The sequence below is a fragment of the Strix uralensis genome, chromosome 5 (genome assembly GCF_047716275.1).
Source record: "Strix uralensis isolate ZFMK-TIS-50842 chromosome 5, bStrUra1, whole genome shotgun sequence".
NCBI classification, from domain to species: domain Eukaryota; kingdom Metazoa; phylum Chordata; class Aves; order Strigiformes; family Strigidae; genus Strix; species Strix uralensis.
The window spans coordinates 10,511,930-10,529,887 of NC_133976.1; the positions used below are offsets into that span (position 1 = coordinate 10,511,930).

Consider the following 17,958-nt stretch of genomic DNA (forward strand, 5'->3'; position numbering starts at 1 on the left):
TCTGAATACTGGTATTAAAAAAAAAAAAGTCAACAGATTATGTTTGCTATTTTGCTTTATGATTCTAATTATATAAGCTGTAAAATAATAGTTCCCCAAACACTCATAGTTCATATGCAAACTATAGCTTTTTGTATTAGTAATTTAAGCATAATAGTGGAGTATGTTTTAAGATTGTGATAACTGCATAACACAATTCATCCAGTAATGCTTTTTAGTAGTTTTAAAATAGCCAAGTAACATTTTAAAATAGTCTTTTAAAATAGCTATTTAAAAAGTTTGCTCAAACATTGATCTAGAACCAAGCTACGGTGCTTGTCACCACTGCTGTGGTTTCTGGGATGGATACCTGGGGACCATACTGCTGACTAGAACCTAGCATCATTTTTGTGACCATCTTGAGTCAGCGTTCCCTGATAAACTCCATGATTGCTTTTTATATCAGATATCTGAAAGGAAGGTAAATATTTATTTTGTAGTGATGATCTGTTTGTCTCAAATGAGGATCACCTGCATACTCTGTACAATAGTTAAATGTTTGTTTCAGGGTAATTACGTGGAATAGCTGAGATCTTATTCATGGAAGGACAGTGTAGAAGGAAAACTTTATCTCTGGTATTGCCCAGACTTGTTTAGAAGGCCTTTTCAGTTGTATGTTGACATACTAATTCAGTTTGTTCTGTGATGGTGGTTCTTGTTTGTTCGTAACAGGATTTTCTGATCAGTTTCTTGTCTCTTACAGTATTCTACCACCTACATGAAGCTACATAAAATCATGGGCTCAAGTGCTTTATTTTTCATGTTTCTCTCATCATTTTGGCAGAAATGTTTGCTAAGAGCCAAATCTGAATTCCTCACTCCTCTCTGAAATTGTCAGAAACCAAATAAACTGATGTGTTTTCAGACTACAAACTGGTTTTGCCAGTAAAGCTTTGGGGCAGTGCTGAGCAGTATCAGGAAAGTCTATTTACATACCTGTGGCAATGTAAAGGCTCTATAAATCTTTACATTTCTGTGGTGATGTAAAGGGACATTAATATTTTATGCGTATCTTTAAGTTCCATTTTGTTGCACCAAATACTGATCTAAATGAGAATGACACCCATTGCCTTAGAATGTGGCTTTGTTCTGCAAAAGGACTGTTAAAATGGCTTCTGAGAGCTACATTCATATCGTGTGCCAGTAATTTTTGTATGAAATATATGTTCATTCTGCAAGTCAAAATTTCTCTCTCACATACATCTGGAATCTTAGAATCAAACTGGATTGTCTTCCTCCCCTGCATCATCTGAAGGAATAGAAATGGAGCATGCCAGTTGATGCACTCACTCCCTGACAGTTTTCCTATTGCTTTTGATGGGTTTGTGTAGTTAGAAAAAATCTGAACACTTTTGCAGAAAGGAATAGGCTCCAGATTGCCTTCAGCTGTGTTGGCTTTGTCTGGGATAAGGAGAACTAAAGTGTAATTAGTATTTGTTATTGGAGTCAACTGTTATATTATAAATGCATGAAGAAAGGTGAGCTATAGAACATGGTGCTAAAACACTAAATAAACTCGTTTGGTGCTCCCAACTAGTAGAGTCTTTATGAAGCTTTTTAAAGATGTTCTGGTTGATGAATACATAAAATATGTTTTAACTACTTGTTAGTTGTTATGAGGGCATATAGTTTCTACATCAGTTAGAAAGCAAGGTAGCACTTTCTATGTTCAGTAGTTGAAATATGAACAAAAATGCTGTGTGAAATCTGTCAAATTTGCAGTCCTAGTCACGGTACTTAATAGCATGGATCTCAGGATGAAGAAAATCACTTATGGATTTTTTCTGGCAATAAGACCCAGCCCCCACCCCTATCTACCAGTGTAAAAATAGGCAGCTTGAAATCCTCAGCATCAAAGAAGAATCTTCTTTACAAGTAGACAGGAACTGTAAAAGCTCACATGTTGTCCTAGAAACTTTTGCATTTTAAATCTAGGTAGAAATGTGAGAAATATGGAGAAGGAAACTAGGAAGTTCCAGAACTGCTGTCCAGGAAGACCTTTACGGATGGACAAGGATTAATATTTTAGGTATCTACAGCAGCAGTAAATTTTACTACTTCTGTAATAATGTGTAAAAGCATCTGTATTTAACAGAAGCCTGCTCCCATTAAAGTTTATGGAAAATCTTTGTAATTGCAGTAGAACGAACAGGCCAGTGTTTGATACAAAACTGCATCATGTAGTGCACTTCATTTTGAACTCCTGCAGTTCTAATCACAGAATTACAGTTTGTGCAGTTTTGTATTTGTTTGAAGATGATGCGTGTAAGCTTTAATGACTTGAGGGTTTTGGCACTTAATTCCTCCCACTAAAATACATGGGAGGAATTTTATATCTAAACCAGAAAGGTTTAAAAAATAATACAGTGAAGTAAAACTTCCTACATTTCCATTTTGAAGTTCAGCTGTAGGAGTAGCAAATTCATTTTTAGTTTTAAAGGCTTCAGTTTAATACCGACAGTGTATGTGTGTATATGTATATAATTTATTTTTAAGATAAGGGAAGAATAACATTTGAGAGTTAAGGTTTTGTCTTCTGCACAAGATTGTGTTGAAAACTGTAGTATAGAATTAATTTTCATTTGGAGTCCAGTTAGGTAGTAGAGTCAGACTGGACCTGTTGCATGTTGAAAACAAGCCTAAATGCTTATAAATGCAATTGGAATCTGGACACCTTAAACATAAGAATTATCAGACTACGTATTCTGTAGTCCCACTCACCCCTACAGCTACTTTGTTTGGGGCCTTAAAGATGTCATAGTGATTTAAAATTAGACTTCCTGGAAGCTGAGTGAGAGCAGGTAAGCACCTGTTTCTGCCATGGTTTCATCTGGTCATCTTAGTTTAGAGTACAGCACTTTCATTTTTTTTTTAAAAAAAAAAAAAAAAAAGGTGGGTGAATGTTTCAAAAAGAAGCAGGAGCAGTGAATCACTATGAAAAGTGCATTGTCCAAATATCTGTAAAAGTTCTGTGGTTAGTGGGAAAAGACATTCCTCAAGCCCATTAAAAAAGCTCCTCGCAGGATCCTATCTTTCTCCACTGTAGAGGAGAGCCCACCTCCCTAATATAAGAAGTCTTAGTCACATTGCCAAAGCCAGACAGCTGTGACAGCTGAGGTGGATGTTCAGAGTATGTGGTTTAAGTCTGGTCTTTGATTAAACTTAAACCTTCTAGAAAACCCTTAAGAATTCATCCAGAAATTATATTAATATGTATCTAATTAAATTAGATTACTAATATCTAAAATCAGGTGTCATAATTAAGATTTACTTGTTGCAAGTAATTGTCCCTTGGACAATATGGCTTGGGTCTTATAGGGACACTGGTCACCAATCAAACAAAATGGGAGTTAAGCTAAATGTAATCTTTGCTCAGGTCCTCTGTGCAGTTATGATCTTAATTCCTTTAATAATTCAAAGCAGAGCTTAAATATGTGTTCCAGTTCTGTTTCAGTTGGTTTCACTTTTTAACAGTCATTTGCTATATGGGTTGCAAGTAGATCGGAGAGTTGTTTAAATAATGTAAAAAAATTGCACTGAAAATGGAAGATAAAAGCAGTTATTATGAACAGTAATGTGATTACCATGAACTTACAGTTGGGGTCATAATTGGGCATCTCTTTGTCAAGCTCTTAGTGAGCTCATATTTCAGTGTGCATATACCGTGTTTATCAGAATAACTGGAATAACTGTGTTTTAGGGAACTGCATCCAACTGTTGTATTTTTTCCAGCAGCAAAAATCAAAAGGCTGGCAAAGCACACCAAAATAATGAATTCATTGCCTCAGTCCATGACATCAGAGTTCATTCCTTCCAGTGAGCTCTGATATTATGCAGACAAAATCAATCTTTGCATGTGGTACCTCCAGATTCATCCCATAGTGTATGTAGAGATTTCAGACCTGAGTGAGAAACAGGATCCATAAATCTTCACCCTTAGAGAAAAGATGTGAGTCTTCTATTCTATGTCCTCTCAATTGCAGTTTCCTTCTGTTGCAGTGGTGTTTGCAAATGCCATAGCTGGTACCTTGTGTTTCACACGCAGACTAAAAAATAGAAGTAGACTACGGACGACCTGTTTAAGTATCTAAGTATCTACTTGCAGGTGTAGACCCATGGGACTGTGTGCCATATTGAATGGCATTTTTGCTGCCTATAAGGTTTCTGGTAGCGATGTAGAATGTGGAAAATAGCACGTGATGGTTCCTGACCACATGTTACTTTAGCTTATTTGATCCTTCCTCAGATTGTGAGGCTTTACAAAAGCAAAGGTAGGGATGACCACTTTGGATTACTGGGCTTTTCTGTCTTACTAGAAAATACAGTTTCCCTCTCATGTAATACTTCTTGGGAAGGAGAAAAAATGTTTTGAAGTTGTGAGGTACTAAAATGGATGAGAAATGCGGGTAAATACATTAATTGCCTTATTCCTTCTCCTCTGTGTTGAAAAGAGGGGCCCATTGTATACAGGTGTACAGTAATTAGCCTGGGAACTTCTTTTAATAACAAAGGAATTTTGGGGAACCTAATTACGGCTCTTAAAATACCGTCAGGGCTTAGGGAAAGCTCCTGCCTGATTCCAGATGAAGACTTGCCCTCACATCAGTGGTAAAGTGTGAGTCTCTAATATATGGTGTCCATTAACACACCTCTGTGCCTGATTCATTGGATACGTGTATACTGCCAACACTTGTCCCCTGTAGTTTAAACCATTGCCAAAGCCACAATCTGTATGAAGAGCTTGACAGATATATGCTTAAAGGTAATTATGCATTTACTGTGTTTTAATTCTGATTATTGTTTTCTGTCAGCAGACTTAATGTGTCAAACTATTTTAGCATTATTTGTCTTTTTTCTCTATTCTGGCTAATCATTTCTGTAAATGAATCACTGCTGGGTTCTGTGAAATTCCAATGCATTTTTTTCATTCTGCTGGGTTTTTATCCTCCAGTATTCATCTGTGTGTAAACTGAATGTGAAGTCATTAGAAGCATGGGTTCAGTGGTAGCTTGAATCACAGGAATGGGGAGAAGAAAGAAAAAATCAGTTTGGCTTGTTAACTGCAAAACAACATTAGTGGTAATATTTCTCCCTTTTTACACAGAAGTCCGAAATATTGCAACAAGCCATACACTAGAAGAGCCTATTATGTTGATTTTATTAACTTTGTCTTAATTATAATACTTTTCTTTCTTTTTTTTTTTTTTTTTTCCCCAGATTAAGGAATGGCTCTGTTTAAACTGCCAGATGCAAAGAGCATTAGGTGGTGACCTAGCACCAAGTCATGGTCCTGGGCCACAGCCACCTCCACCCAAACAGAAGACACCCATTCCACCTTCAACAGCTAAACCGTCTCCCCAGCCACCTCCAGTTCAAAAGAAAGATGCTTCTCCAAAATCTGATCCTTTGCAGCTAGCAGAATCGAAAAAAACTCTGCCCCAGAAAAAGCAACCATCCTTGCCTGGGTCTCCCCCTGTAAAATCGAAACAACCCAGCGCTGAGCCTACTGAGATCTCCCAGCAAATAGATCTTACTCCAAAGTCTGATCAGGCCAAGCCAACACAGGCTGAAGATAAGCAAAAACGGCCCAGTATGCAGAAGCCCATGGCGGACACTGTGCCTATGTCTGCAGCACCAGGGCCGAAACAGGATTTGGCAGGTCCCAGACTTCCACCAACTCAACAGAAAGTGACAGATTCCCCAAAGCCAGAGCTTGCCAAGCTGTCACAGGACACACATCCTGCTGGGGATAAACCAGATTCCAAACCCCTTCTACAAGTGTCTCGACAGAAGTCAGATCCCAAGCTTGTGTCTCAGCCTGGAGCTAGACCAGATGCTAAAACTCAAAAGCCTGTCGAGCCAACACAAACAAAAGATGATCCTAAGAAGTTACAAACAAAACCAGCCCCAAAGCCTGATACCAAACCAGCTCCCAAGGGCCCACAAGCAGGGGAAGGTCCCAAGCCAGCACCAGCACAGCTGGTGCCTCAATCCCAGCCACCTCAGAAAACTCCCGAGCAATCAAGGCGTTTCAGCCTTAATCTGGGAGGCATCACTGATGCCCCTAAGCCTCAGCCTACAACACCTCAAGAAACAGTTACCGGGAAACTCTTTGGATTTGGAGCTTCAATCTTCAGCCAGGCCTCGAATTTAATTTCCACAGCGGGTCAGCCGGGGTCTCAGGCATCAGCCCCTCCTCCGCCTGGTACTGCAGCGAAGCCTCCATCACACCCTCCAGCCTCTCAGGCAGCCCCCAAAGAGGCTGGTCAGGCTCAGCCTCTTCCAAAAGCTGTTCCTGTAAAGAAAGAAACCAAACCTCTTATGACAGAAAAATCGGAACCATCAAAAGCGGATAGTGTTTTAACGACTAAAGGATCTGATTTAGAAAAGAAACCTGGTTTGACTAAAGATAGCAAGCCTCAGGCTGCTGAAGCTAAGAAACCTGCTGGGCTGTCGGAACCGGAGAAAGCCACCCAGCCTAAAGTGTCTTGTCCCCTTTGCAAAACTGGACTAAACATTGGTTCTAAGGATCCCCCCAACTTTAATACATGTACAGAATGCAAGAAAGTTGTGTGCAATCTCTGTGGATTTAACCCAATGCCACACATAGCTGAGGTAAGGTGATGGAGTCTGTATTTACCCTGTGTTCTTACCTGCAGGATCCCTGTGCTGTGGAGACCAGTCTGAGACTGATTTTTAGCTATTGAATTGTTGAGAAAAATTTGAGTGTTTCGTCATCTGAGAGCTTTTTAAATATTTGTATTGTATGAAACTTGATCAGTAGTCAGAAAGTACTTCCAATTAATTTTCTGCAGATTAGAGGAGTCTGGTGTAGCTGGTTTTTGAGGCATAAGCAGATAGTTATTTATGGTTATGAGTTCTTTTGAAATTGGTGCTACTGTGATACAGCAAACTACTGTATTTTCAGTCTGTCATGGGATAAAGTTTTTTTCATATGCTTCAGTATTGTATGTTAACATGTGCTTCCTTAATCAGTGCCCGTGATTCAGACAATTATTGAAAGAAGAAATATGTTAATGCTTAGTTATTCCCTTTCCCTCCTGTTTAATATATCCCTAAATTTATTCTATTAATCTCATTCTGACTCTGGAGTCTTTGCACATACTTATGTATTCATTAAGAATGTTGAAGTTTGAATGATACCTGTGTGGTGAAATACGTAATTTTTTGGTGTGAATAATTTAAGGTTCACAAAGGCACTTCATTCATTAAGGAGTGTCAAGTTTGAAAGTGCCTTTTCCACGACTGCCCAAGTCAGATCCAGTAGAGCCAATTTATCTTCAAAAGAATTGAGCAACTTAATTTCAACAGTTCCCTCACATTCCATGTTTTTACCCTCCTTTCTTTCTTTCTCTTAATTTTTTGGCAAGGGGATTGGAAACTTTATACTAGCTTAACGGGAAGGTGGGGGCATACCTTACTTGCCCTATCAATTTGGCAAGTTAAACTCAACAGAAGCAGACCACTTAAAAATACTCGTGGGTAATTTAAATGTGTAAATTGGTCTTTGTAGCACATGAGGAAAGTGGCTGTCAAAATTGTCTTTGAACTCTGAATGAATAAATTAGAAATAGCTCCCAGGGTTAAAGGTTATCACTGCCTTAAGGTGAGAACTTATGTTGAGAGAAATAGCAAGTTGCAGGGAAAATGTTGGTTATTTTATCTTCATATGCTTTTTTGTGGATTGATTTCTGAAATATACCATCATTTCAAATGTATTTGTCCTACTATAATAAGCATATTTTATCTGACTTACAAATGTGTTGTTTACTGGTTTTGTGGTCATTTAGGTCGGAAAGAAAGGTCTGAAAAACAGAGGAAGATTGATCACTGATTGAAAGCCTTTTGATGTTGCTTATGCACTGAATTCCATCAAATACACACATTCCTTCATCACTGTCCAACTCTCTGCCCCATACACATACACACATGCACATACACACATACTTATTTAGGTTTTAAATGTGAAAAATGCATATGACTTTCTTGAGAGGCACTCTATTATGCATACACAGAATACCACGGAAACAAGATGTGTCAGTTCTGCTGAAACACTATGCTAAAATGACAACTACGCAATCCTGGTGCATAAATTGACTTCTTCAGAGTTGACTTAGGTGTGATGGTGTGGATCTGCCTTGTGGTGTACAGATTTATACTCTCTGTGTTTCTTCTGTTTAGGATGAAGAGGCTGGTATTCTGTTTTCCCATTGCTGTTATTGCCAGAGGCTGCTCTCTGTTTCCACTCTTTGGAATATGCAGAGCTTGAAATACTATTGATTTGCTGTGTTCTGACTTCCTTATGCCTTCATTCGCATCTTTTTTTGGCTTCTTCTTGCATTATACTACACATGTACATCTCTGTCCACGGTTTTCCATCTTATCTTCTTTTTTCCAATCATTTTTGTTAAAAATTGGCAAACCACTTTTTTCCTTGACAACAGTAGGTAGTTTGCTTGGTTGAGGACAGCCTGACTTTCCTTTTCGTGAAGATGGGAGACAGAAGAGGGAGCTCATCCTCTCCTCTCCCAAATGAGCTGTGTAAATAATGTATTTAACCTCAGATAGCAGTTCTGTCCCTGTATGCACTGTATATAGTATATACCTGTTGCCTGACAGAAACATGACGATGAGCGAATAGTTCATGCTCACTAGCATGCTCTTTTCCTCCACCAAACTTTTCTAACATGTTGAGTACCATCTTGGAGGTTTCATTTATTTGTCTCTATTCTTCGGGAGGCTAGGAAGGAGAAATAGAAATGCTTTTAAAAATTGGTCTTTCTGCTGGTTTTCTATCTGATTCTTGTATTCCTATATTCTTCATTCAAAGAAAAAAATATCATTCCAGAAGGCAATATTCCCTTTTGGTCCCAGATAGTGTTTGGGGTATTTTACAGTTTTGATTTGGGGCTGCAGCTATATCACAGTGATTCTAACAGTTGCTTATGTATTATCTATATATTGTTGCCTCAGTAATGGCTGGAAATGAGTTGAGTTATATTGACTGAGTCACGGTTGAAACCTTGTTGCCAACAAAGCTAGTATTGGGCTATATGGTAAGAATCAGTCCCACAGAGCAGGTAAACCAGTGTTTCACTGACAAATACAGAGGAGCATCTAAACTCAGTGGGTGCTTCTACCTTAAGATCTTTCAGCAGGGAACATCTTCCAGGCAACGTGCAGACATGGCTGAGAGTACTTCTAAGGGAAGAAGGCGCTTGCTTACAGCAGCAGTTGTTTGTTCTTGCTTGTATGTGATAGAAGTAGCTTTCAAAAAAGTCTTTAAGCTGCTGCAAACAGTTGGTCCTTTAATAACCCCTCTTCTGCAGGACATAAGAGACCTAGACTTCTACCTAGTCTAAATCAACAATATGTAATTTACTTCAGTGAAATTATTCTGATTTGTGCAAGCTGAGAAATAGGTTAGAATACTTTTTCCTAAAATGGGCTGATTGTTCTTTTTCTCCCTGATTTGTTGATCCAACAGTCAAACAGTTATTTCCTTAAATAGTAATTTATCCATGAAGCAAACGGCCACGAATGATTAAATAAATGACACTTGATAGATCTCAAAGACTCAGAGGACCATGTGCGCCCCAGTGCATTAGTAGACTCCTTATTCTGCCATTCGCTCAATAGGGAGGAGCACTGTTTACCAGCTCTGTAATTAGCTTTCCAGCTCAGGTAGTTGGAAGCAGCTCTATTTTTAGTAACAAAGCACGAGATCGCAACTGCAGAAGCCAGAAATGAAGTGTGTGGCAACGACCATTTTGTGCATTTAAAACTCAGTGAAGCTGTTCAGAATATTGAACAGGAGCGGAGATGGTTGCCTATAATGTAATTAAGTGTGTCCAGGCAGCAGGGTCAGGAATATAGAAACTGTGATGAATTAATGTAGTAGTAAAATAAAAAAAGATTTAAAAACTAAACTGAGGAAAACTAAGATATCCGAATTTGTAGAATCTATATAGGCAACAAGAAAGAATAACATCTTAATGTTATGAACAGAAAGAGCTCAAAAGGTGATGTATTTATATGTGAGTGTGCTAATGGATTTAATCTAATAGAAATGATAAGGGAACAACAGAAGCACTTTTTAGTCTACTGATAGCTATAAAATTACCTGAAAGGGTACTTGGAAGCAAAAAATGTTCCATGTGTGAAATAAATTATTGGGGCTACAGAAAGGAGAGAATTGTTTTGAATGAAGGAGAAGGACAGGGAGGACTGGGGAAGGGCAGAAAAGACATCATATCCCAGACTTGCTAGTGATTTCTTATTTGAAAAAGATGTAATCTGTTAGAGATGTGATCAGAATAGATAATATGAAGAATTTCACATACAGAATGATGTTTCTTAATATGTTTATTGCAGAAAATATTGTCTGTATGAAATTGTTTGACGTGGGTGGATATGATAGCAGGAATCCATAAGCAGGAATCTATAAACAGTGACCTTGATGGTTCCTGTCCAATCCATATTCTTATATCATAGATCTTTTTTAAAAATAGGTGTATAACTCACCAAAATAATGGAGATGCTTTTCTGATAACTTATTTTCCCATTGTTACTTATTAGAGAAAACTAAATAATACTTTTTTTTCTTCTCCCCATACACTATGGAGAGAGGGAAAATCAAAAAGATAAACTCATTTTCTAAGTAAGCACAGTGCTTAAGCGTCAGCACTGTGAGTTATACTCACTGTGTTTATACTATTGAGAGTAAACTCAATAGAATTACCAGGTTAAAAATGGTACCTTACTCTTTCAATGAGAACTTCTAGCAGTAACAGTAAATAGTTACCGTTTTGGAAGTGATACAAGCCTCTCTGGAGATGAACGGACCTCTCTTGTTGTGGCATGTTGTCATATGCGTGAATACATCTTGGGTTCTTCTACCTGCTAAAATCCTGGAGAAAAGGTACTGGCACAGGTGGGTCTGTGATGTATATAATTATGGCAGTTTCTATTTTTCCAGACTTTCACTGATAACTAATTACAAATGGAGTGAGGCCCTCAGCAGGTGTGACCCATTATTCAGGCTTTAATAATAGGCTTTAAAAAAATAATTTAACATTCCCCCCCCAACCTATCTTAAGTGCTGTTAAATGCCCAAATGTAGTTTAGACTTCTTAAAGCAAGTGTGCAGGAACATTGTAAAATAATGAGCATCTATGATTCTAATGAAAATCCCTAAAATGGTGTACTGCATCATCTGAGGTGACACCCATTGTCTCTAATTTATTAACAACTCCGTACTATCATGTTTTTCCTATTTGAGAAAGCTTAGACCATTCTGCAAGTTGGCAGGTTTAACTCCTATTAGAAGTTTCTATCTCCTCTATTATGTTTGGTGATGAGTTGTTTTGGAAACAGATGGTGTCTGGGAGACACAGTGAAGAAGAATTAGTGCTTAAGAGACAAAGAGAAAAACAACCACTCCTTTCAGTTGCATAATTTATCTTCTCTGCCTCTTCCCTCTCCCTTCATATTTAAAGCTCCTTTTAAAATTTTGATTGTAAGAAAGTGAATGCTATTCCTGTGTAGTAACAGTAGCCAAAGAATACAAAATATAATTGGCTAACACATGTATTCAACTGAAGTGTATGGAAATTTTATCCATTAAATCATAAGTTTATGATTGAGAAAATGTTAAAACTACTACTACTTATTATTTTGAAAGATAAAATCTGGCCTTGAAAAACAGATTGCCTGCTAGATGATAAAAACCCCACTGTATTTCTTGACTGTCAGAATGAAATTAATTTAACTCCAAATGAGGTATCCCACTTCTCCTGTGTAACTAATTCAATATCCATAACAGAAACAACATTAAAGTCGAAATATTCTTAACAGTACAGTGATTCACGTCTTCCATTGTTCCTGTAAAACACATACATTGTGTATATACAGAATGGAAGGTCTAATATGGAATGACCCTTTGATGATTTAGTCAAAATTGGACACAGATAAATATTTTTTAAAAAGTTAGTGCCTGAATTCACCTTTGAAATAAGGCTGAAGAGGTTAAGCTTCATCAACAGAGTTAGGCTTTTGGTACTCATTTGCAGAGTTACTTAAATGATTAAAGGCAGAGACTTGAGTTGTCCACAGTACTTTTAAGTATGTGTTAGGAGCTTTTGTCCTCTGATGCCTCAACTAAAGCTGTGTTCCAAAGATCCTGCTTGGGCCTGATGATTCTCCAGAGGCCTGAAGACGTGGTCTTTTGCAGATTGCATTAAACATACCAGCTACGGCTGCTTTATTTAATAATAATAACAATAATAATAAAGCCTGCTCATGGTCAAATACAATAAAATAAAGCCAAGAGTAAGCCAGTGCATCCAGATAAGCTGGATGTCCTGTGATGGTTTTGTTTGAATTCCCTGTTACTGTAGAGGGAAATGGAAACATCCTTACTTTCTCACAACTTTCTCTGAACAGATGTCTTACATTTCAGTGGGGCTCCTTGGTTCAAAGCAAGTTATACAATAATGCAGTTTCATCTTTTGGCAGTCAGGTTTTGATGGTTACTTCTGAATGTGTTGATTTTTGGGATGTTATTTGATAGCAACACTGTTTAGATCTCCAGGGTTACTAGTCAAGGCAGTAGCTATAAGTTTTCATTCTTGTTAATTTTTCTTTCCAGTAGTTATGACCATAAAATTAGGGATTTTTTTTTTTTTTTTTCTTTTTCCCCCTAGAATTAAATTAGAGTAGTGAAAAAGATTGGTGTCATTGCTCGAAGTAATAGTGTGACCTTTGGAAGCGCTATTACTATGATTAATTGCTTGCTCTTTGTTTTCTTTATTCAGGCCTCTAAAAGTTTCTAAATTACCTCTCAGAGCAAAGAACTCCAGGGATGGATAAATACTGTTGAAACAAACAATGAGATATAGATGTAAAGCTATGCAAGGCCAGATGGCTTTTATTAATGTTGGTAATAGCCACTGATGGTGTGAAATCCAAAGGGATGTCTACTGCAGCATTGCTGATGACACACACAGTTCCTGTCTTAGCTGGCTATTTTCCTCATCCAGTTGGAATTCATATGGAATGACTTCTTTACCTATATATATTTGTTCTATCTCTAGATGTCTTTTCACCTTTGAAACATAAGATGCTTAGGTGAATGATTAACTTGAAGCTTTCAGTGTTGATTCTTTTGTGTGGTTTACTTTTTTCCTGTGCCATTAGGAAATCACAGTTTATAGACTAGTGTATTAGAGAGGGTCAAGCTGGAGTCACAAATCTAAAACAGATAATCAGGAAAATTACTGACCTGGCCTTGCGCCAGATGATTTTCTTCTCTGTTATTTCATTAGAAATTTGGTTGGTGTCCCATTATTAAATGAGGAAGAAGTCTTCTGAAAGCTAAGGTGGCATTAATTGCATCTAAGTTTGATTTTTTTCTGATGAACTTTATAATAATATTTTAAAAATACTTTATTTTATTGAGATAAAGATATTTTTTCTTCTACATTACAGAATAATACATACAGAATAATACTTCATTTAGAGACTTTAAATATTGGTGCGAGATTTAGTTATTTTAAGATAAGACCCAACGAGTCTAAAACATTTTGACCCACTTCCAGATTTTGTTAAGCAAACAGACTAAATCTAATGAATGTTAAGTGCCTCCATTTTTTTTTTTTTGGTGCCCAGGTGAGTTACCTTAATAAGACGTCACTTACTATCTGATAACATTATGGGCAGACACTGTCAAAACTTCTGTGATCATAAAAATATAAAGCATTTACCTTTTTATCAGAACCCTTATATGTTTTTGGTCTTCTGCTAGATTTGCTATAGGGGAGCTTCAAATGAATATATTTTTTTTTCTATCCCTGCAATATGAAAAGCTGGTGCTCTTTCTAGGAACAAATGCTGTAATAGCATTCTTTTAAATATCTCTAAGGATTTTATATATCTGAAAACAGAATATTTTTCACTGGGTATTTGTTAATGTAATAGATTACTAGGATAGATAGATATTTGAGTATTTAATGTAATTCTGAAATGACAGTATACTGTAAATTTAAACATTTGCATGCATTTTGTGATCTTATTTCTTTCAGAATGAAACTGTTCATGTTCTTACAGCAGTTAATAAATTCCAGTTATTGTATATTTTTAAAATTTCATGTCATGATTCTGCTGATCAAAAAGCTAATGTTAGCCACACCATGACAATATATTAGTAAAGAAAGGTCAACATTTTGCACAGTGCACGTCTAAAAATCACTTGTTTTCCACTGCTGTGTGGTGATTTTAAACTTAATGGGATTACACAAGTGTAATCAAAGGCATTTTGCGATTAATTTTAACTGCTTGCTTGAAGCATGACCAGCAGTAAAAATAATTAATTAAACCTTAAGATGTAAAGCGAGAGAAGAAATGCGCAACATGGGGCACTTTCCTGATTTCTTTTTTGTATGCTATGCAATAGTACTTCTCCCTGAGTAGTGGAAAGAATGTGTCATTTAAAGTGACAGCAGTCAGTAATTAGTTTTAATATTGCTGAAATGCATATGGTTCAGGGGACCCAAATGAGAACAAACCTGGCTTTAGATTTAATACTGTTTATGTATTTAATGAATTTCTCCAGTATTACTAAGAGTAGGGATGGATGTTGAGGGGAACCTGAGCCATTATGTTTGTGGAAAGGAGTTTAGATTCATACCAGTAAGATGTTTGAGAACCTGTCTAGCAGCATTTGAAGCAGGAGGTCATGGGCTGATGCTGAAGAGGGGGATTAGCTGCCTGTAAACTCTTCTGACTGAATTTTGTACAAAATGCTGTTGAGTCAGTGGGAAAAAAAGTAATATATTTTTACAGTCACTAAAAAAAAACTTAACAGCCACTAGGCTGTATCAGACCAGAACACTCACTGAGAAGAATGATGAGGTGTATTAGTTTTCCATCTGTGTTTTGGAGGTTAATGAAATTACTCAGACAGCAAGGTAACCTAGGCTTCTAAGGACAAGACTTGAAAGACCATATGGTGGTCTTCTGTTTTTAGTATTTCTAGGTTAGTAATCTTTTGTTGGTTTTTTTTTCTTAGCATACAGCCTCCACATTGGAAATGGTCCAGTTGTCATGTACAGAGACTAGAAATTAAGCACAAGAGATCTTGTCTTTAAATATATTATTTTAATGAATGTAGCTCGATTTTTACGAGATTTTGTCCTAGCAGTTACCTGAATAATTGGGCTAAACCCTGCAGATCTATTTATAATATTTAAAAATTTTTTTTTGAGATTTCCAAACATTTTCCTGACCTATCCATAAGGAGTATATTGGGATTTTTTTGTTTGGTTTGTTTTGCAATGGCATTCTCATAATTGCATGTTTGCAAATACAGGAGCATATTGAAGATGATGACATAAGTGATCCTCATCAGTAGTTGTCAATACAAATCCCTGAATTGTTTTGAAGTGTCACTTTTGTAGTTGATCTTAAGTTTGTTTCTTTTAAAGAAGAAGAAAACAAAGATACATATTTCTTTCTGAATGCTGACAAACTCTTAACTGGTGTCTTCAAGATACTAGTTAGTAACTATCTTTTTGTACATTTAGAACATGATGCTAAGTCCTTTACTGTCTGGAAAAGCTGTCAGATACATCTGTTCCTATTCCCCGCTCTTCCCACTCCTCCCCCAAGCCAACACACCAACCCTTAAATTTCTATATAAATATATTTCCCCACAGAAATTCAACTGGAATTTTCACTGAAGCACTGAACTCTGACTTATTACATAAAAACCAGCCTGAGCACATACCAAACTTCAAATGCTCTCTTCTTGCTTTTAATTTATAATGGAGAAAAAAAAATATTTGAAATACTTGATATTTTTAAAATGTTTTTGCATTGAAATATGCACTAAATATTTTGTTTGATCAAAAGTCTATTTTACACTGAAAATTGGCTAAAGCAGTAAAGTTTCAACATGCTCTACTTTCTGGCTAGTGTTTTTAGTGTCTCATAATGGGGTTGTGTTCCACTTTTACAGTCAGTTTACAGTCAGAACTGGACGTTGGATTAAAGTTTCAGCCCTATCTCTAAAAGTATTTGCATTTTTGTAATGTTTAATTTTAACTATTGAAAGGAAAAAATTCTGAAGAAAACAAAGTTATGGTTTAGATTTTTTAAAAATGAAGTTCAATTTTGAATCTCCTTAAAGTAGCTCAAGGTTGATGTCACGGTATGACATTTGTACGACAGTGAAAATGTAGGCTTTTTACTCATTACAGAGCAAGTAAAACAGAATTACTTCTTTCGCAGGCTTCTGTGTGTACACCTTTGTGCTGACCTACAATGTGCTTCTGTTTTGTCCTGAATAATGTCTGAGTCAAGAACACTTGTATTGTGCTGCATAGTGAATTTTTAAAGTCGTGTGCCCAGTATAGCTGGGACTCAATTACACTATTATCCCAGACCTCTAAAGAGAAAGAACGCTGCCATTTTTCTTCTATATCACCTATCAGCAGAAAGATCTCCTGATGAAAACATAATCTCTCATTTGATTTGGCACCCTTTTAAATATTTTTAGCTGTGCTGCTTTTCCTCCAAACCTGTAAGGATTGTGTTAGTGCTCTGTCATCCTTCAGAGGACAAATCTGGTCAATGCTTTTTCATGAGGCGTAATGCACAGAGTAGCTAAAGGAACTTTTATTTGAATCCATGATGTGTTATAATTAGTTACAGTCATAATTGGAGGCTTCAGTGAAATTCATGCTCTTTCCTCCCCCTCCTTTCTTCTATGATATTGGTAACTGGAATCAAGGATGGTTCAGCTTTACCATGTATTTCTGTGGTGAATTGGCTCGTTCCAGGTGTTGGTCTGAGGCACGATGCACTTTTCGTGGTGATTTCCTTGGGCACATTTGACTTTGCTTCTGGTTGTCTTTCCAGGATGAAATAAAGATACATTTGGTGTTGTAACTGTCTTTAGTATCTGCACTGGGCAGGGTGAAGCTCCCTTCACCTACGGATCACAGAATAGATCATCTAGACCAACTCCCTGTCCAAAGCAGGGTCAGTCAGAGCACGTTTCTCAGGGCCAGTCAGGTTCCAAAGATTGAGACTCCACAACCTCTTTAAGCAACTTTTGTCCACCTTGATTGTTGGGAGGTTTTTGTTTGTTTTTTCGTTTGTTTGGGTTTTTTTGTTTGTTTTTTAAAAAAGTATTTTCTTATGGTTAAATGGAATGTCTGGTATTTGAATTTACGTCCATTTGAATTTTTGTCCATTCATGGGATACCACTGAGAAGAGTCTGGCTTCATCTTCTTTTCAGTCTCTCATCAGCTATTTACACACATTGAGAAGAGCTCCCTGAGACTTTTTTTCTCCAGGCACCTTGTCTCCAGTTACAGCTCTCTCAGATTCACCTTGTATAAGTGTTGTTCCAGTCCCTTAATCATCTTTATGTCCCTTTTGATGGACTCGCTCCAGTATTTCCATGTCTCTCTTGTGCCGGTAAGCCCAGAACTGGACACAGCACTCTCCCACCAGTACTGAGTACAGGGGAATAATCACCTCCCTAGACCTGCTAGCTATGCCCCTAGCTAATACAACCTAGGATGTTGCAAGTATTCAAGCATGCCTTTTGCCCCATACTCAAGGGCACAGAACGCACATGCATTGTGTCTCACAGAACCATGCTGGCAGGATACAGCGAAGCACTTTGCTGTAAACACAATTATTAACTTGTAAGTGTTTTTGAAGGTGATGGGGTCCAGAGGAAACCCTGATCAGTCCACTCCAAGGAGTACTAACTTTAAACTGGCTATTAGTCACTGTACATCACTGTTCACACTGACAATGATTGTAGCCAAAGGTATAAAGTCCAGATTTTCAATTAATCTACAAAATAGATGTCCTAGCAGATCTTG

General features: G+C 37.2%; 1 protein-coding gene across 1 annotated transcript in view; it reads left to right on the forward strand.

The window, feature by feature from the left end:
• The window catches only part of PCLO (piccolo presynaptic cytomatrix protein), a 382,484-nt gene that overhangs the window by 13,880 nt on the left and 350,646 nt on the right, over positions 1 to 17,958 (forward strand). The window contains exon 3 of the mRNA XM_074869854.1: positions 5,257 to 6,654. Coding sequence (XP_074725955.1) covers positions 5,257 to 6,654 — 1,398 coding nt within the window. The remainder of the gene's footprint in view (positions 1 to 5,256; positions 6,655 to 17,958) is intronic.